This window comes from Nerophis lumbriciformis, linkage group LG07 (genome assembly GCF_033978685.3).
Source record: "Nerophis lumbriciformis linkage group LG07, RoL_Nlum_v2.1, whole genome shotgun sequence".
In the NCBI taxonomy this organism is placed as follows: domain Eukaryota; kingdom Metazoa; phylum Chordata; class Actinopteri; order Syngnathiformes; family Syngnathidae; genus Nerophis; species Nerophis lumbriciformis.
In genome coordinates this window covers 38816187-38838050 of record NC_084554.2, presented here as the reverse complement: position 1 = coordinate 38838050, position 21864 = coordinate 38816187, and the positions used below count along the sequence as shown (strand labels likewise).

General features: G+C 39.4%; 2 protein-coding genes across 7 annotated transcripts in view; both read left to right on the top strand.

Annotated features, from left to right (window-relative positions):
- Positions 1 to 2183, top strand: part of myo3a (myosin IIIA) — a 71258-nt gene extending 69075 nt beyond the window's left edge. For all 6 annotated transcript variants that reach the window (XM_061965157.1, XM_061965155.1, XM_061965156.1 and 3 more), the window contains one exon: positions 363 to 2183. In XM_061965157.1, coding sequence (XP_061821141.1) covers positions 363 to 507 — 145 coding nt within the window. In that variant the 3' untranslated portion in view covers positions 508 to 2183. The remainder of the gene's footprint in view (positions 1 to 362) is intronic.
- Positions 2184 to 3245: 1062 nt separating this feature from the next.
- On the top strand, positions 3246 to 21099 carry gad2 (glutamate decarboxylase 2). Its single transcript, XM_061965158.2, has 16 exons — positions 3246 to 3758; positions 3897 to 3959; positions 4050 to 4196; positions 4604 to 4837; positions 6595 to 6685; positions 9126 to 9238; positions 9391 to 9506; positions 10397 to 10476; positions 10562 to 10616; positions 12177 to 12293; positions 13866 to 13930; positions 14013 to 14091; positions 14167 to 14316; positions 14395 to 14502; positions 16258 to 16347; positions 18568 to 21099. Exons 1-16 carry the CDS (start codon positions 3695 to 3697, stop codon positions 18739 to 18741), a joined length of 1746 nt encoding a protein of 581 aa, XP_061821142.1. The 5' UTR covers positions 3246 to 3694; the 3' UTR covers positions 18742 to 21099.
- The last annotated feature ends 765 nt before the right edge of the window (positions 21100 to 21864 follow it).

Here is a 21864-nt window from a genome sequence, read left to right as displayed (position 1 = left end):
GAGAATATTCTTATAAAAAAACAACAACCTCGAGGCGGGGGCCTCTTAAATGAGTGTGCAGATGGTGCGCATGTTTGATGCCGTCGTCTGGCAGTCGTGGCGATTTAGTGTAAAGCTAATTACGGGAAAGCCGCCTGCAGCTACAGGAAATTGTTATTTTCCCCCAAAACTAATTTGGGATATTGCAATCTTTACATCAGTTGGGCCCCAAAAATCTAACTAAATCTATCCTAACACTGCATTTCAGACGACCAGAAAGTCAGAAATGAAAAAGCATGTTTACAGAAAACATGGCTGATGGCCTTAAATATGTTGTGACTGTTTTGATTCTGAGAACACTTTCTGCCTTTTTCTCTCCCTAGCTCTGTTCTGTCAAACAGGCGCTGCGTTCCCAGAATTTCCTCTACGGAGAGTCGCTCTGAGGAGAACCCTCACGACTTCAGGCACCTGCTGAGGAAGACCTCCCAAAGACGGAGACTCATCAGGCAGTACCGAGCAAAGGACTGAGTTTTTTAGGCAGGTTATGCTGACCAACAATACTTGACTGATCACAGCTTTGGCCCAAAATGTCGATGCTGCACTCAAACACAACATTTTAGATACTTGTGAATAAAATATAGGTTATATTTCAAAACGCCTGTAAATAAGACAGTGCAGCAGATATTCTCCGTCAGGTTGTTGATATGCTTCCAAGCTCTAGACATGTTTTTAATGTTGAAAAGCTTTGTGTGCATCCTTACTCTATTTATAAATATTACAAATACAAAAAACACAGATATGTCTACTCATTCAAGACTAACATAGGGTACATTAAACTGTGAAGACGCTGCCTTTTTATAAATGTTTTTGGCGAGGTGTGAATAGCGAAAAGAGAAAACAAAAGCGGCCCTGGTTGTATGCCTTGGGGTGCTCCACATGCTTGCATTATTGAATGATAAAACCGTGAAAGGAAAAAACGACGGCTGCCGTTTTGAATATTCTCTGGTGTATTGTGGCTGCACGGTACCCAGCATATGAGCAAGGTTGAGGGTTTGAATTGTTTGCCTAATTCAGGGGTTCTTAACCTTTGTGATTTGGGCCCCAACATTTCCACTAGATGGGGCCAAGGCCCACTCTAATATTAACACTGAATTAGTAATATTACTCTTGATTTTAATGGTATTCAATAATTGCAGTATAGCTAACCTACTTGCAGTTTATAACCTTACAATTAGATCAGGCTGATTAGAAAAAAAAATATTAACCAAATATACTGCCTAAGAAGGGACTTAGAAATAACTGCCAAAAAATAAATGTACATACTGTGGTAAAATAAATATACAAAATTAATGTAGAGTATGTTTCTTAACTAAACTGTTAATAAAATTAAAGTGCAAATGAAAATACAGTGTCACCACTTTAGTCATAATTTGTGTGCTTAAAAGGGGACTGCACTTTTTTTTTGGTAGTTTTTGCATTCCAACTTGTAATATTCGGCTCGTTCTAGCTGGCTAGCAATTTGGTTATTGGGAGCAATCCATTCTACCTCTAAATTACTTTAAAATGCTTTCAAAAATGGCCAGCTATCTGTACTGACTGAAAAACATAAACAATCATTTTACACTATGTAAAGTATTAGGCCACATTTCATGTTTCGTTTGTACACAGCCAGCTCGACATTGTATGTAGTTGTCATAACTATCATGATCAATATTATAGTGACTCACTTGATGGACAGTCGTGCGTTTGGTCCAGCTGACCAGGGACGTTTTTTCAGTTAACTTTAGATAAGCACACCATTTATGTCGGCATAGATTGGCTTCAAGTTCCATATTTGCAGCGTCAAGTCACGCCGGTGACACTCTCGGCTTCCGTCTGCTCCAACGTTTCACCTCTTTGTGCTCGCTTTTATAACCAGTAGTTCATCCTCCGTATGTTCAGCTTAAAAAAGATAAGATTTTGAATTCTTCTTGTCCAGAAAATAGTTAGTAGTCTTCGTCGTCTGTTAACATGTCTGCCGTGATGAGAACACACACGTTTGTTGCCGGAAGTCGGAAGTTTGTTATGGGAACTGAAATAAATGCACCCAGGCAATGCTTAAATTGACCAAAATACGGTAAATATTGTACATAGTACATATTGTTATAAATGTGTCTGTTACATTATATATATGTTTATAAGTGTGTGTGTGTATATGTATATATATATATATATATATATTATGTGTGTGTGTGTGTGTATACTGTGTATATATATATTTGCAACATGTACATAACGGTTGATGGAGGGTTTTGAAGTTGTTTAGAAGGCTACAATGCTCTCATTAGCCGCATCTTGCAAGTGTTTATCTTTAGAACCCTAAAACAAAAAGACGTGTGTTCTTGTCTCTCACAATGATTGTGAATGATAGGCAAAATTCCAAAAAAGTCCATTTCCCCTTTAAGAAACATCTCCATGACTTTAGCTCCAGAAGACTTATGTTTGTTTGAGATTGTACTGCCACAAGCAGTGGAAAAGTGTATTACAACTGAGTACCACTGCAGCGCATATGGACCACAGCTGAGAAACATATTTTTCACTGCCCAACAATGGGTTAAACACTGGCCTAAATTGAGACTTGAAATTGGCAATAGGTGTGAATGTGTTATTGTGTCCTACCTTTTTCACCTGAGGGCTGCAGATGGAAAAATTAAAGGATGCAGGGGGCATTTTGGTATTCATTACTTTTAAAACCAGTACAACATAGATTTTTTTTAAAGAAAAACAGATTGCATGTCAGCTTTATTGGCATCAACATTTTAACTTTTTCTTGTTACAATAGTGTACACCTGTTTGCTCCTATTGCTTATCCCACTCTATTCATTTTTGTTCCAGTGCGTTATGGCCCATTAAAAAATTAGCTGCGGGCCACAAATGGCCCCCTGGGTGCACTTTGGACACCCATGATTTTTTGCTCTGATTGACTTGTGACCAGTCCAGAGTTTCACCCCCAAGTATTTTCTAGCATAGGCTCCAGCTCATCTGTGACTTAATGGGGACAAGCTGTATAGAAAATGTGTAAATGGCTCTATCGTGTCATTTATCCACAGTGAGTAAACCAGGTAAATAGTAGAACATACTTTTTGGAGTAACAAGCTGTGACACTGCAGAGAGCCTCCTCTCTCTCCCTCTCATCTTCCAGCACGGGAAGTAGGGGCGGGGGAAGCCTCTGCATACAGCCGCCCTATGTGACGCCCTCCGCGGGCAGACGTCTTAGTTGGCATTCGGCGTGTGTTTAGAGGGTAAAGAAGTGGAGCAGTGGCGTGCGTGTGAGGAGTCACGACGCAGCTCGTCATGACCCACAAGTGAATCACGATTATGGATTTTTTTTCTTTTTTTTTTTTTTTTCTTTTTTTTTGGTAGCGATGACGTGAAATGCAGTTTGGATGTAATCACTAGTCTGATTTGCCCCTCGCTCACTTTTTACTGCTTGCTTTTAGGATGTAAAACAAAAAACATCTTGCACTTTATTTGATTTTTGAGGGGATTTGCCAAAGAAAAGGTGATCGTTCTCGCTGCTGAGGAGGAGGACGACGCTGCGGCTCTCTTCTTGTGCAACCTCTTTTTCTGAATGCTGATGATTTTTGGTGGAGGTGTCTTTTCCTCGCGTGTGCGTGGATGTGCACGCGTGCACTGACGCAGAGCACCACGCCACATTTGGACGAGGCGGCACTGGATGGCGTCCCCAGGCTTCTGGTCCCTCGGTGGGGACAATCCGGGCAGCCAGAGCCCCAACACGCGTGAGTACATCTCGTGTATTCATCACCTTAATATTTCATCTTTTTCCCTTTTAATTGCATGACTTTTTTGTGCGGTATATTTTTTTTAATAAGTTGCTTTGTGCACCTGAAAACAAGCCGTCCTCCTGTCTCTTGCAGCCCGGGCTTGGTGCCAGGCAGCGGCCCAGAAACTGTCTGGAGGGCTCGGATCAAAATTATGTGGTATATATTTTTTTTGTTTCGTTTTTCACTTTTTTAAAATATTATTTTACGTGCATTTTATTCATTGTTGCGTTGCATGGCGTCCCGAAGCGCTGCTGAACGTCGGGGAGGTGGAGAAAGCTGCAGCGGAGCCCGACGCCAAGCAGCCCCTGCAGACGGCGACGGAAGGATGCGGCTGCAACAAAACCTGCAACTGCACCAAAGCCCCCGTGGTCTTCTCCGACCTCTATTCAACAGGTACAAAAAAAGACACTCAAACATGCTAAACATTTTTATTTTTGCAATAAATAAATCTGGCCTTTTTCAGAATGTTCAGTAAAGCAACTATTATCCACTAATAACAGTAATTGAGGCCTTTTTGAGTGCATTTGTGATAGTAGACTATGAACCTGTTACATGTGTCATTATGCAATCGAGATTCCTTGCTAAGTCATTGCATGTTCACGTTTAAATTGTATTTAAAAACAAAACAAAATAACATGTATTGATGTTGGGTGTGCACATGCATGCTTCAGTTAGGGGTCACCTTGATTTTTGGTGCAGTAAAAAAAATAACGAGCACAAATTCACATTAAAATAATAAAAAACTGTACGCACGCTTATTTTTCTTTTATTACAATCTTAACACAATTTTTGTCCGCCAGACCTTCTTCCAGCCCTGGACGGCGACGCCAAGACCATGACCTTCCTGCAGGAGGTGGTGGACATCCTGCTGGCCTACATCGTGGAGTCGTTCGACCGCGACACCAAAGTGATCGACTTCCATTACCCCAACGAGCTGCTGCAGATGAACAACTGGGAGCTGCAGCATGAGCCCACCTCGCTGGACGACATCTTGATCAGCTGCCGTGCCACCCTCAAGTACGCCATCAAGACAGGTGAGAGGCGAGCGGAGGGGTGGGAGACAGGTGGACGGTCTCAGTGAAGGCCTGCATGCTTAAATTTAAATGGTCATATTGAATTGACAAATACTTTTTTAAAATGCATGTGTTTTGCACAAAGACTACACATAAAATTCAACGGAACTGCCGTTTAAAAAAAAATCAATTTCTATCTGTGTTGATAATAAAATGCCTGGATACACTTGGGTGCACCTCCCTCCCCCATGCATGTCGGCCTCCAGTGCAGATCAGATGAGAAATGTGTCAGAGGCCCAATCTCTTGCAAAATTTAAAAAAAATGTTTTGGTATTTTTATGTCAAGATTTTCCCTAAGTGCACCTGGCTTGTAATAATGCTTGCCTGCTGAAACGAATTAAACGAATACAACAAATGTTTTACTGCTTCATCAACAGCCATGATTTAAAATGTCACTCTAAAATGTTTATTACTTCTTTTAATGTCCATTCATTCCTATTTCTATATGCATTTTACAAACAGTAGTTCAATTATTTGCACCATTTAACTAGTTCAAATCAACAAATCTACACATTTAACAACAGTATATGCTAAAGGGTCCTTTTTGGGCAATATGTAAATATTAAAAACAAGTAAGGCCAGAGTTGTGTGCCATGTGGTGCGCCCTACCAAATTGTAACCACCACATCAAAAATGTAGATGTGACAGTTCTACATGGACATGGTGTAATCATTCAAATTTGATTTGATTGAAATGTTCCTCTAATTTACCGCTTCATCATGACAAAGTGATCAAGATTTGAAATTAATATACATCTACAGGCATTTCACACATGTGGCAGACTGAGAGCCATGCACACAACGGCTAAATTAGAAATGTAATTCAATTCATTATTTAAGGTGAAAGTAAGCACATTTACTAATAATATAGGGAACATTAGACTATAAAATATTGCAGCGTGTGCTTTTCTAATGATTCATTTCAGGAAACATATTGCATTGCATAAAAGGAGAGGCAGGCCCCATGTTGTATCTCTCGTTCTCTTTTCACCAAATTGTAACCACAGCTAACACAAAAATATGGAACGGTTTTGTATTGTCTAAAAAAATTGTGATATAATTTCAAAAGTATAGTCATGATTTAAAATGTTTCAGCTGCAATGTAAAAGATTGTCTTCCTTTGTATTGCCATACGTTATTCACAAAGTCTTTAATCAAAGTTAATTTCTACCAATTTAGCCTGGTGAAAATACCAACACATTCTGTAATAATATAGGAGACACTGAACTGTAAAATATAGCGTTTATCCTTTTTAAAGTGTCTCTTTTAAATTTTTGTTTCAAAGAATATGGAAAAATTAAAAGGGGAAAAAAACTTGTTCTCAATGTGTGCATTTAGCAATGCTCCTCGTGTAATTTTAATCACAACAAACACTATTACTAGAAGTAAAATGATTGATTTTAAATGTCCCCTGAATTTACTGTTTCATTCCTTTTAAAATAAGCATGCTTTAAACACTCACACTGAGAATTTACTGTTTAATTTGTTGGAGATAATACATATTCAGTTGTAATATTTGGAACACTATTTGCCTTATAAAGTGTTTTTTTATGCACTGTATAAACATTAAATGGAGGGGGAAAAAAATGTGGCCTAAGCTGTGGGCCTTGTGGCGCTCCTAATACTTAAAAAAACAATTGTAACACCACAAAATATGTGGCTATCATTATTAAAATGCAACATTCTTGATTTAAAATGTTCCTACCGTGTCTCCCTCAGCCCACCCGAGGTACTTCAACCAGCTCTCCACAGGGTTAGACATGGTCGGCCTGGCTGCTGACTGGCTGACGTCCACCGCCAACACCAACATGTACGTGACCGCTGTTCAGCACCATTCTTCTAGACTCCCTTCATCTTCCTCCTATCCATTCACGGCCCAGTCTGCACGTGCTGATAGTGTCTCTCTGCACAGACATCCCCCGCCAAGTGGGGAGGGGGAGAAAAAAAAAAAGGAAATTGGCCCCCTTTAACCCCACCCGTCTCCTTTTTCTATTTTCTGCACCCTCTTAGCATCCCCATGGGAACAAGAGAGGGAGAAATTAGCTGTGAAATTAAATCCAGCAGCTCCATTTATAGTGTCTGTTTTGGTGCTAATAAAGCCTGCCAGTTGTCAAACGGTGACTTTATAAAACTATAATTGGTGGTACATATATGTACATAAGTGGGAATGTACTGTTTTCTTATGTGCAATTTAAAGAAAATGTAGTTTCTCATTGCAGCAAAAGAAAAACATTGTACAACATTACACATTTTTTAAATGTTTGTTAATACCCTATCAATATAATGCTTTTTTATTTTTTTCCATTATATTTTCAACTCCCAGGATTGAGTTTGCATCATATACCAGATAATACATACGGGGGGAAATAAGATAATGTACATATTGATTAATAACAAATAAGATCAACATACCAGTGTTTTCCATACATTATTTTTTGCCGTGGCTCGCCTGCACAAATAGGTTTAGACAAATGTGGCATTACCTGTTCACCCTCGCTCATAAACACTTCGTGTCCGTGTAGCTTGTTATTACTACTCCGTACAGCAGGTGGCTTTGTAACACGCCTCATACTCACCAGCATGGTCTGCCAGAGGATAAAAAGACATAGCAACAACTATATTTAGAGAGTATATTGTTTCTCTTGATTGTTTTCTTCAAAACAGCCACTGTCAAAAAATATTGTTGTGCTTTTTTGTTGATTTGAACATGAAAGCGCATATCGCTCTTTTCGGTGAGCAGTGTGCCCCAAACACACAAAGGAACAACGTACCTCTTTTAAAGTTTTTATTTTTGTTTTTTTTCTCTGCCCCACAGCAAACAAAAGAATTACATGCACATATGTCATGGTCAATTATGCAAATTAGATTACGACCAATAGGGGTGCTGAAAAAAATAAATTCACATCTGAATTGCAATTCTCACTTATTCTGATTCAAAATCAATTCATAATTTGCAAAAATAGATTTAAAAAATCAAAAGAATAATTTTTTGAAAGACATTATTTTAGGCCATCTCTGGCTACACCTGCTGGGCATACACCTCAGCAGGCCAGAGGAGCGTCTTGTAACATGTTTTGAAAAGGTTTTTTTTTTTTAATAATAAATAATGAGGGAATCTTTGGCCATCTCACAGTTTTATTTGATTCAGATTCTTGGAGTTAGGATACAATTCTCAATTCAACACAATATTAATTGGTATATAAATTAGAATAAAACCTTTTTTAATACAGGTTACAAATGATCCTCTTAGCTTCTGACATACCACTCATATGCGCAGTGTTGGCTTAAAAATTTAATTTAAAAAAATCTTCCAAAATCAAAGAATGTTAATCTAATATAAGAAAATAAAGCAAAACCAACTCAATCCCAGTTTTACAATACGTAAAATTTATTTTTTTAAAGCAATTGAGAAGACATATTGTACAAAGAAACACACAAATTCATAAAAGTAACTATCAATAATATCAATTTATTTTTAATCCAAAAACTGATTGTTAAATTAAAAATAATGCAGGAGAATTGAAATAAATATATATATATATAATTTTTTTAATCGGTTCTCATAAATTATAAATTGATTGAGGATCGAAATTAGAAGACATCGAGATTTGGATGTGAATAGATTTTTTAAAGCACCCCTACTATTGCTAGTATCAGTTTGGATCGAGAATTGATTCTTAATGGAATTGTTGCCCGAGAATCCAAATTAAATTAAATCGTGAGTTGCAAGATGGGCTTCGCTAATGACCAGCCACCACATAATGCAGTCCTGTGGTAAAAACTGCTGCATGTTATGCGGGGGGAAATGAAATGTCTTTATAAAGATAATAATGCTGAGATAGCGTTTGATATTGCAGTATCATAGCTGTTTAAAATGTTTTGGTTACATTTAGTGACACAATATATATTCAGTACACAAAGTGCTATACCGTGCTGTTCTATCCGCCATGTTTGTTTGTATTGGCATCACTGTGTGACGTCACAGGAAAATGGACGGGTGTATATAACGATGGTTAAAATCAGGCACTTTGAAGCTTTTTTTAGGGATATTGCTGTTGGGTAAAATTTTGAAAAAAACTTCGAAAAATAAAATAAGCCACTGGGAACTGATTTTTAATGGTTTTAACCCTTCTGAAATTGTGATAATGTTCCCCTTTAAGTACAGTGCAGACACAATAACAAACATATGGCATTATTCGCTTTTATTCTTAATTTTGTCTATCCTGCTGCCCTGTGACGTCACCGCACAGGTTCACCTACGAGGTGGCGCCAGTGTTCGTGCTGCTGGAGTACGTCACGCTGAAGAAGATGAGGGAGATCATCGGCTGGCAGGACGGCCGCGGAGACGGCATCTTCTCCCCTGGTAATGTCGACATGCTGTTCACGTCACCCGCGCTCCGACTTAGCGAGCCGCTAATTTGCATATAGATGAGCCCCCAAAATAGAACATTCCTTCAAAACGCCCCCGGCTTTAAATTTCTTTCTGATCACGGTGCTGCCAAATGTGTCCCCCAGGTGGTGCTATTTCCAACATGTACGCTATGCTGTTGGCCCGCTTCAAGATGTTCCCAGAAGTCAAAGAGAAAGGGATGTCATCTGTTCCTAGGCTGGTGGCCTTCACCTCCGAACACGTACGGCGCTATTTTATACACTCCATCCATCCATCCATTTTCTACCACTTATGCGAGGTTGGGTCACGGGGGAAGCAGCCTAAGCAGAGAAGCCCAGACTTCCCTCTCCCCAGCCACTTTGTCCAGCTCCTCCCGGGGCATCCCGAGGCGTTCCCAGGCCAACGTGTCTTGGGTTTTCCCCGTGGCCTCCTACCGGTCGGACGTGCCTTAAACACCTCCCCAGGGAGGCGTCCGGGTGGCATCCTGACCAGATGACTGAGCTTCTCACCCTATCTTTAAGGGAGAGCCCCGCCACCCGACGGAGGAAACTCATTTCGGCCGCTTGTACCCGTGATCTTGTCCTTTTGGTCGTAACTCAAAGCTGCCCATAGGTGAGGATAGGAACGTAGATCGACCTGTAAACTGAGAGCTTCGCCTCCCGGCTCAGCTCCTTCTTTTCGACAACGGATCGATACAGCGTCCGCATTACTGAAGACGCCGCACCGATCCGACTGTCGATCTCACAATCCACTTTCCCTCACTCGTGAACAAGACTCTGAGGTACTTGAACTCCTCCACTTGGGGCAGGGTGTCCTCCCCAACCCGGAGATGGTACTCCACCTTTTCCCGGGCGAGAACCATGGACTCGGACTTGAAGGTGCTAATTCTCATCCCAGTCACTTCACACTCGGCTGCGAACGATCCAGTGAGAGCTGAAGATCCTGGCCAGATGAAGCCATCAGGACCACATCTGCAAAAAGCAGATTTGATATACTCAAATATATACACTCAGGAATACCACCAATCTCATGATATAGTTGTGTTTATCATACCCACTCATGTTTCCAAGCATGTCTACCGGATGTAAATGCACGCACAGTTTGTTACTTACACATTCTGGAACCTTGCAGAGTCATTTTTCCATCAAGAAAGGAGCAGCAGCTCTTGGTATCGGGACAGAGAGCGTCATCTGCATCAAGGTCGATGAAAGGTATTCACTAATGTACACCTGCTCAATCAAATGAGCAAGAACAGCAATTCCACCGGATTGAGTGTAATTATTTCTCCCGCATCAGTGGCAAGATGATCCCTGCTGACCTGGAGAGGAGGATACTGGAGGCCAAACAAAAGGTGCTAATATCGTCGACATCAGGGGTGTCCAAAGTGTGGCACGGGGGCCATTTTTGACCCGCAGCTAATTTTTTAGTAGCCCTCTGCATATTACAGAAATACAATTGATATATTTATGTTCAGTGGTGCCTCAGTTATTGCCAGTAATCCATTCCAATTAGTCTGTTCCACCCAATAATAATATATAATCTTCTATATATAATCTACTATTTATATAATCTACTATATACATAATCTACTATATACATATTCTACTATATATTTAATCTACTATATACATAATCTACTATATATATAATCGACTATACATATAATCTACTATATATATATATCTACTAAATATATATATCTACTAAATATATAATTGACTTTAAGATAATTTTCCCACCGGCGCCGGAGGCATGAATGGAGAGATTCATCTCATTATTTTATTGATTCATATCATTATTTTATTGTTTCATCTCCTTGTTTTACACCCAAAAATATTAACACAACTGCAGTTTTACATGCAGAAAACAATGTGAAATACATATAAATTTACCTCTCATTGAAGAATCTTGATTCACTACGGGTTCCTTTGTGAATTAAGTAGTGTTTCACACCTTATTTATCAAAGTGCTGGCACTCGCAACTTTTTTTTGGCCCCATGGTGCATTATTTTGCAGTCACCAACACGAGAGATTCTTTTTGGGCACTTGATTACATGCAATGTTTCACGGGCAAACGGACGGAATAGTTTATTAGTCATAATGTTTGGCTGTACTGTAACTATATACAGTACGTACTAAAAACAGGGCAACATTTCTCAAGAAAAAATCTCAAGAAGTGGGAAGCGTAAGAAAACTGAAATACCAACGACTGTACAACAACATAAAGTTAAGACGTCAACGATGTCATCAACTGGCTTAGCATATATCGACCTACACTGAAATGGTTTTAGCGTAGCGAAGAATATCAAAATTGCTGTCAGCATCCTTTCGTTTTTCCGGTGGATAACGTTTGGACACCCCTGACCTCTTCTGTTCATCTGATTTTACGCGGTCCTCGGTTTACGATGTTTTATTGTTACGACACATTTCAAAAAAAATTTCCAAAATATATTTTCCACCTAACTCCAAAACTACAACCAAATGTCGCAAAATGCTCAGAAAATGTAATCAGTACTGCTTGACCGATCCAAAGCAAATTTAAAAAAAATTATATTACCTTTTAATTTCATGTTTGTAATCATTTTATTACTGTATTTTACATGTACATTGCTTGTATATAAAATCAGGCTCTGAGGATCTGTGTTTTTTTAGGGACACAACCATGACTAGGGGGACACGTGATCTGCCACTGTTTACATTTATCAATTACTAGTGACATTTGGAGCCTCAGAGGGTTCAATTTATTAGAAACGTCTAAAATCAAACTCTCGTATTAAAGACCAAAATGGGTCCAAAAGGCCTAAAGCTTTCACTAAAATAAACTTGTCTTTCGAATGAAACGCCTAGAAACAGAGAACCTCCTGTGTCATCACACCCTCTGAAAACTCACTTTATTTGATCCTCCATGCAGGGTTTCGTGCCGTTTTTTGTGAGCGCCACGGCCGGCACCACGGTGTACGGCGCCTTCGACCCTCTCATCGCCATTTCGGACATTTGCAAAAAGTACAACGTCTGGATGCACGTGGATGTAAGTCGACTTTATTGCACCGCTTTCAGCGGAAATAAAGAGCTCACCATTTTGAGTTTGACAAATGTATAAAGTGCTTTGCTTTGACCCACTTTTGAGCTCACCATCTCTTCACACACACATACACACTCACACACACACGCCCCAGAGGAGAAAATGTGAGCGCAGGCTGTAAATCATCCACTCTCATGACACAGCCATTATTGACCCCCTTAATATTCTCTGCCTGCTGAAGTCTGAATGATTTAGTCCTGACAGCAACGCCTCAATTAAGACACAAATGGCTTATGGCATAAGAGGACTCGTATGTTACATGAACTGGCCTTTGCTGTATTAAGTGTTGCCATTATCCATGTATTAAATGTAAACAAATGTGCATGATTTCTTAAGGTGAAACATTTTCATTTTTAGAATGATAAAATAAGGCTAAATGGAGTGTTTTCAACGCATGCTGTCGGCCATTTTTTGTCATTTTTCACTATATACAGTATTGATGTCTAGTAAATTACTAGGATATGGTAGAAAAACTAATTTAAAAATTTACTTGGAAAAGCTCTTTTAACACTTGGTGTTCAAAGTGCGGCCCAGGGAACATGTGACATATTTTGTTGGTCTGCGGCACATTTTGGAAATACATTTTAGGAAATAGTTTAAATATAGATTGTTTTTAATTATATTTTGTGATTTTCTTTTTGCATTTGATTTTTTTTAATTGTTAGCCTCTTCATAAAATGTCAAAAAAATATATGGAAATATCAAAATGGCCTCCGCACTTGCCTTTTTTATTTTTTTAGCTATTAGTGGAACATTTTGGAAATCCCTCTTCTGACACCAACATCAACCTAAACCTTAACAGAAGTGAAAATTATGCTGAAATACAAAGATATCAGCATAAAAGAAAATCTAAAGTGTTTCAGCGCAGGATGGTTTTCCCCTCTAATTTACTGGGATTTGCTCCAAAATGTTAGCCAAGGTTTTGCCTTTGTTCCCACTATTTGTGCTTCTTCGTTGACATTCTGTTTGCTTTGTTGATGTATTTAATTTTTTTAACTGAAGAAAGCGAACATTTTAAAAAAGAAAACGATTTCAAGAAAATTAATGAGAAGATTTAAATTCTCACCACTTTGACTTGAGATTTTAGATAGATTTTTTTTTTTTTTAAATTTCAAACACCATATTGTTGCGGCGTTGTGCTCGATTCCGGCTTTCCAGCATGCTTTGCAGCACTTTGTGTACGTATTTGCTAGAAATTAAGTGTCATTGTAAGACTAAGCTGTTGTTTATTGTCCCACTTCTGACACCAAAGTGGCGATCTTAAGCTAGTAAGAGATGGTCAGAGACACTTCTGCTCGTCTCGTTTTCAAATTCTTGATTGGGTATTGTTTGTCCAAGTAAAGTGTCAAAGCTGTTGTAAAATGTATTTATATCATATCGATTCCACAATTTTCCTTAAAACAGTGTGTTTTCGTGGTTTAAATAAACTTTTTTTCAGGCTGCATTCTATCACTTATTTTGGTGGATTAAGGATGTGCCTTTTTTATGTGACGACCATGTGACTGTTTTTCCCGTCAGGGTGCATGGGGAGGAAGTCTGCTCATGTCCCGGAGACACAGGTGGAAGCTGGATGGCGTTGAGAGGCAAGTGGCGCAAATAAGACTAATGTGGCTAATTGTCAAAGCTAACAACCACTTACAGTAATGATTGTTGTTGTCTCTCCAGGGCCAATTCAGTGACTTGGAACCCACACAAGATGATGTCCGTCCCCCTGCAGTGTTCTGCCCTGCTGGTGCGAGAGGAGGTGAGTTCTTTTGACCTTGCGTTATGCTCACTATTTTTTCGTATGGAACTCTAAAGAAGCTCTCCTCTGCTGCAGGGTCTGATGCAGAACTGCAACCAGATGCACGCCTGCTACCTGTTCCAGCAGGACAAGCACTACGACCTCTCCTACGACACCGGAGACAAAGCGCTGCAGTGCGGACGCCATGTGGACATCTTCAAGCTGTGGCTCATGTGGAGGGCCAAGGTAAGCACCGCTGGCTCGCTCGTAGCTCTGCCGTGATGCATTATGGGACGTAACGGGTACCACTCTTGGCCTTTGCAGGGTACCATCGGGTTTGAGGCTCAGATTGACAAGTGTCTGGAGCTGTCCGAGTATCTGTACAACAAGATTAAGGACAGGGAAGGATACGAGATGGTGTTTGACGGCAAAGTAGGTCCACATCTTTTTGTTGTTACGGTACAGAACACCGCTCACATTTTTTTGGATCACTTTTTTATTTCTTTATTGTAACAGCACCTGAAATCTCAACATGGGTTAAAATATATATTTTTGATTCATTTTATTTAATATTTCACTTTGTTTTCAATTCAATTAATTAAAAACATTGGCATTAACAGTTGTCTTTAGGCAATTTTTTTGATTACCTCCACAAAATGGCAGTGGTAGTTGTATTGTTGTTAACAATCAACTGAACCATTATTGCTATTTATTAATTAATTTTGTTCAAAATTCTAGTCAAATAACTATTTTCCCTTGCCTTTACTTTCTTATGCACTCTAAATTATTTTCTATGTAATATTTGTTCTTTAGTACATAATCAACAGTAAGTATTTGCAATTAACGCCCGCCCTCTTTTTTATAATTTACTCTACTTTTATTTTGCAATTTAATCCCTGCTGTAAAAGAAAAGTAGCCCCCTCTGGTGGATGTATTGAGCATTGCTGGCTTCAATGCAGCGGTCCTAAAGACCCAAAGGGCCACGGCATGTCTCGCTCTTGCCGCCAGTGTAATGTGCTGCTATTATCGTGTAATGAATGCATAATTGCTCATATGCATATGAATAGCAACGGTGTCAGAAATATGCTCCAGCGAACAAAAGGAGAACAAAAGCGTGCACAGATATGACAGGATATTAGACTCTCATAGATGCCTGTGGACACCCGCCAGCTCTTTAACGCTTTAGGTTCTGTTTTTAAAATATATTTTGTACGTTTGCTAAAAATACAAAGCCAAAGAGAATCCTGTCCACACACAGTTCCACTCCAGTCCTGTAGGTGGACTACTGTGCGGGGTGGAAGGGGTCTACTTTTCTTTCAGTCATTGCGCCACTGTGTGAACGTTGTATTTTTTAATGTGCACTGTATGTAGGAATACCACATTATGTTGCCATGTAGTACAAATATTCACAAAGAGATAAACTGATTTAACTGATATAATGAAAACAATATCTGGTAATGCAGTCGTCCCTTGCCACATCGTGCTCAAGTATTGCTGTTTCACCACATTGCAAATTTTATTTGTATTTTTTTTAAATATATTCTGCAACATTTTTGCCCTAAATTAAACATTTTCAAGCTTACAAATGGCAAAATTAACAAAAAATACCAATAGTATTGGCCACTAGAGACCAAACCAATCAGAGCGCACTGTTCAGTATTGTGGCCACTGATTGGCTCAGCCTCAGGCAGCATTGCTATATTCGATCAAAACTGTGTAAATGTGACTAAAGGGTGTTATTTCATGTCGAGAAGACACTCATAACGTTAAATTTATTTAGAATGCCTTAAACGTTTTTTTTCTATGCTCTAGCTAAGAAAATATTCAATTTAGAATAGTTGTTTCCTACGTTGCAGAAAATGGATAAATTGTGGTCATGTTTGGAGCCAATTAACAGCAATAAATGAGGGTTTGCATCTAATTTGATGCACCTAACTAAGGAGAATATTTTACAATATTTTACACCATACAAAAATAATTAATATTTACAATAAAAATTATCATTACCTTACTAATAATAAATACATGCAATGTTATTAATTTTATATAAATTTATTTTATTTTAACTAATGATTTCACACAATAAAATAGGCAAAACATAAAAGACAATGACCAGTTTAGTTTTAAATCAACAAAACAAAATAATACATAATTTGTCTGTTGTGCCGCCTTTTGTGTTCCCTGCAGCCTCAGCACACCAACGTCTGCTTCTGGTACCTTCCACCGGGGATACGCTACATGGAGGATAAAGAGGAGAAGAAGAAACGCTTGCACAAGGTAAACACCACCCGAGACCCAAAATTCCCAGTCGGCTAATTGTAAATAAAACTCTTCAAAATGTGTTCATGTAAAGGTCAAAGTGTGAGGGGAGTTAAATTAGCAGTGATCATCCTGCACTAAGACACGGCTAATTGACAATTAACACAAACAGATGGTACTCCCTTCCCTTCAAAAGTATCACCTTTGTCACACGTACATCATACGCTCATTTTTCAATATGGCAATAAGACACAATATGTTCTCCAATTCACACACTTCATTGGTTCTTGAACAAGGTTCTTAAATCAAACAGTTTGTATAGTGAAACAGAGTTGAAGACATTAATATTTGGTTCAAGCCTTGACAAAAGTCCGTATTTTAGAGAATGCACACTTTGAAGACACTATGTGTCAATATCAAACATAACAAGGAGGTCATGGATCAACAGTCCCTCTATTATTAAAACAACAAAACAACTCAACTGTCAACACGCGCACACACACACACACACAAGTCTCTTTGGTGCTTTGAAAAATGAAACAACCATGTTGTTACAATAATAATAACAATAAAAAAAAGTGAAATCCTTTTTATTTTGCTGTCAGTTCACGGCAGACACAGGGCGGAGAAGGGAGGGGCAGTGTGTGTGGGTACCCTCTCGTCTGTTAATTTCCAGGCTGGTTTGTCGGCTTTTTGTACCCATATTGAATTAGCAAAATAGACAAAACTTGGTGAATGGTGAGAAAAGAAACCAAAACCGAGTATTGCACTGCATTAGGGGTGGTATAGCTCGGTTGGTAGAGTGGCTGTGCCAGCAACTTGAGGGTTGCAGGTTCGATCCCCGCTTCCGCCATCCTAGTCACTGCCGTTGTGTCTTTGGGCAAGACACTTTACCCACCTGCTCCCAGTGCCACCCACACTAGTTTAAATGTAACTTAGATATTGGGTTTCACTATGTAAAGCGCTTTGAGTCACTGGAGAAAAAGCGCTATATAAATATAATTCACTTCACTTCACATTAACAAGATGTGACATGGAGGGCTCCACCCCTCAAAAATGGCAGCGCTCCGTGTGTACTGTACTGCATAGGAAGTGATGTCCCTAAAATGGCCCCGCCCTAAGGCAGTGGTCTCCAAACTACGGCCCGCCAGCGTCCAAAATCCGTCAAGTTTTTTTTTTTATTGTCTGACCGCTTTTATGTTAGCTACCTCTCTTTGTTTATAATGTCTATTTTCTGCTGGATCTACTCTCTATTTTATGCTGCCCCTTTTTTTGGCTGCAGCTGTTACATATACTGTAGTATTGTACATCAGGGGTCTCCAACTCATTTGAGCTCAGGGGCCACACGGAGGGATAAATCTGTGCACACGCGGGCCGGACTATTAAAGTCATCGCATTGAAACTAAAAAAATAAAGACAACTTCAGATTGTTTTCTTTGTCTTACTCTGGCCAAAAATAGAACAAACACATTCTGAAAATATGACAATAAAAGAAGAGAAAAAAATATCCGGCAGCGGTAAAGTTTAGATCAGGGGTCCCCAAACTACGGCCCGCCAGCGTTCAAAATCCGGCCCGCGGGAAGTCTCAAGTTTTTATTTTTTTATTTGTTCTTTCTAATCTATTTTCTACCACTTGTTACTCCCGGGGTCTCCTAGCCCCTCAGGCAAATAAAATTGTCTAAAAATGCTTTTTCCCATCGATAATGTGACGACATCGCGCTCGCGCCGCAGTGTCGGGCGAGCATGCGGCAAGTGCGCACTCTTTTAGTCAATTAGTGCGTGAGGAATATATATATACTGTATATATGTATACATGTATATGTATATATATATGTGTATGTATATATATATATATATATATATATATATATATATATATATATATATATATATATATATATATATATATATATATATATATACACACACACACACACACACAGCCCGGCCCCCGGCCAAAGTTTTTTAACCCAATGCGGCCCCCGAGTCAAAAAGTTTGGAGACCCCTGCCCTAAGGCTTCCAGCGGAACACAAAATGAATGAATGAAAAGGTTCGCACACAGAGGCACTTTTGGCTCGAACTAAAAGTTCGTAAACCAAAAGTTTGCAAATAGAGGGGTACGTAAATCTAGGTACAATGTTAAAATAATTTAATGAAAATATGATGAAGGAAACAATAACTTGGACATCACCGTGGACCATCATGCCGTCGGTTTCCCCCCTGGTGTGTGCCTGCAGGTGGCGCCGGTCATCAAAGCCCGCATGATGGAGTACGGCACCACCATGGTCAGCTACCAGCCGCAGGGGGACAAGGTCAACTTCTTCCGCATGGTCATCTCCAATCCGGCCGCTACCTTTGAGGACATCGACTTTCTTATCGAGGAGATCGAGCGTCTGGGCCAGGATCTATAAGACTCCATCTGAACGACTTGTTTGTGGTGAATGTAATTGGTAAACTTCCTTGATTCCTCCAAATGAAGCTATTTAAGAGTATATTTGTGATATACATATATCTATATATTATGTATTGTAGCTTTGCTGTGGACTGGGCGCCTCCAAAGCTTTGTAAAAGTGCTTCTGTCCGCCTCTTTGCTAGTGTAGTCTGACCCAGAGATGTATGATAAGTGCTGTAACGTTCGCTGTACTTTTGTGTGTACTTGCGTGCAATAAGTCCACCACCAGCTTTTTATTTTCCAATCATTCCTCGTTTTTGAGTGCCAAAGTGGCACTGTTCTCACGTTCCTATTTTTTGGAGGGGGGAACAGCGCTTTGCCGGCCTTACCTCAGCGTAATCAAACTGCCTTTAGCTAATTTGCTACCGCTAACTTACAGCTAGCTACCACAAACAAACATGGCCGACATTAATACACGTACTTGAATTAGGAAGAGCGTGAATCCTGAAAAAAGAGCTCAGCACAATTTCAGTCAATTGTTGGGGGAAGTGTTCCAGAACCAAAAAAAAAAAACACTTCCTGTTACGTAACTCTGTTTGCGAAAGTGGGCCCACAGTTGGCTTAAACGCGAATGTATGAATCACACAATAGGACTTTTGCACAAGAATTGCTGTAAAACTATCCCTTTTAGCGCTAAGCACAACTGTCGGGAACTCTCCGTGGCAGTGGTTCAACAATTTGCCGCTCCACGACCAAAAAAAACCCCACTTCCTGTTCTGTAAATGACCCAGCCTGTTTGCTAATGTCGACCCACAACTCCAGGAGGTTGCTATACTGTACTTGATAGTGGATATTTTGATAGCATTAGCAAACAAAGCTAACAATAACGCATTAGTATTGTTTTCCACTTGTATAAATAGGACTTATAGTCATTTGTCTGTCTGCTATTCCCATGTGGAATATATTGTCTGCATATGAATCCCACTTCAGATTTATCGACATGAACAAAAAATTACTTCAATTTTGGCCAATTTGTGGTATTTTTTTCGTGTCGAATTGTTGATGGAAGTGTAATCCTCTTAACTGTGTTTATCCACTTGGGGCTACGTTGTGGTTGTCTACCACCATATTTCCTTTTCTTTTTTTTTTTTAAAGCCACAATCTGTAATAGACATAATCCTCCCAAAGCAATATGGGTCCAATCATTAGAAAGCACAACAAGCTCCACAATCACTCTTGGTGTAAATAGTATATGTACTGTATATAAGATGTATAACAAGAGACTATTTGTGAGGTATATAAGTTATATTTTCTAGTCTAAGTCTCGTTTGTCCTCTTATTACTTCGTGAGGGTGTGTCCCAACTTGCTTCTTGTACTTTTTGGGGGGAGTGGCAGGGACATAAGTGTGTGTGTGTGTGCGCGTGTCTTTTCCGTGAGTGTCTCGTGAACGTGTGGCGGCCACGTTGGGCCCCTCGGAAGCACTGTTGTGGTGACAGTGGTGTGTTTGTGTAACTGTGCTGCCTTAGTGTTGTCTACGGTTCTCTCTCTCTCTCTCGTGCACTTTAGCACACGTGAACCGATGATGTGCAACGTCCAACACGTGTCCCCTAAACTGGGGTGTGCTCCAACTTGAATGTGCGATCACTCGTTCTTCTCTACTTTTCAAGCAGCTCCGTTGCGACGAGGTGGTCCGATCCGACACATGCAACATCCGCGGCGTCGGCGCCAAATGTCGTGCTCGTTCGTGGCGTCGCTTCCTGCTGCCCGTTGCACGTGCATGCGCCGCCTTGCCTGCCCCGCTTATGTGATGTGCAGCCTTCTAACGTATATTTAACAGTATATATCCATGTCTATGTATCTATATATTTCTATATACAGTATATACACCGTGGTGTGGCTTTGTCTAGCTTGTATAGCCTCGTATAGCGCCGGCCTTTACGTGCTTCCCTTTTGACGTCTCTCTGTGCAGCCTGCATGCTGACCTCGCCTCGTGACCTCTCTCGCTTCACGCTCTGTCGTCTTCTTCTTCTTCTTCTTCTTCTTCTGCCGCCTGCCTATCGCTGCCCTAAGTGTCATATATATTCTCGCTGCATGTTCTAACCGCTCTTTCGCCGTATTTAACCTTCTTCTCTCTTTCGCTCCCGCCTGCGACGACTTCCCGGCTAACCAACTGCCAATGCTACGTTTGTGCGCCCGACTACGCCATGTTGACTTGTGTCGGAGCGGAGTTTTACTGTTACTGAATTGAACCCTCAGTTGCTCATTTATCGGAACGAATCCCAATCATTTACACTAGACGTGGTTTAAAGTCCTGCTCTGTATTCTGCTAAGTGATTTTTGTGTGTTACATCTAAATAAATATTGTAAGTAATTTAACCTTTTTTGGTTGCTTTTTTTGCCCTTATATCTGTTACACGTTACATAAAGTACTCGAGTGTTCTTATGTAAATACATCTGGAACAGTGAAGTACTCTAGTGTTTTATTTTTAGCTCTATTTTTGAGGTGATATAATCTTCATCCAGCCTCTGAGGTCACGGTACTTAACAAGTTACACATTAAATAGTGCAACAAAGCACAAGAAACAGCATAAGTATGTATAGTAAATTATAGTAATTACTTTACATTGTCTATTGTTGCATTTATTTCAAATGTACTAGTAATCTCCTATGCAGTGAATGTTTTTGATCACGTCCAAAGATTTGCAAGTGAAAAACTATTTTGTTTCAATTTAAAAAACGATTTGCAAGTTAAAAAAAAAACTATTTTGTTTCATTTAAAACGATTTGCAAGTAAAAAAAACCAACTATTTTCTCCTATTAAAAATTATCCACAGGTTTAAAAAAAATGTCCTGCAAGTAAATAAGCAAGTAAAAAAAAAGATTATGCACACGTAAAACTAATGTTCTATTAAAAATCAATTAAGTAAAACATTTTCTGTGTGTTAAAAATGATTCGCAAGTAAAAAAAAATTAAAAAAAATTCTGCAATTAAACAATCTGCAAGTAAAAAAAATAAAATTTCTGCATGTAAAAAAACGATTTGCAAATTAAAACAATTTTCTGCATGTAAAAAAACGATTTGCATGTAAAAGATTATTTTTTTCAGTAAAAAAAAATGTAAAAAGTTCTTCAATCTAAAAT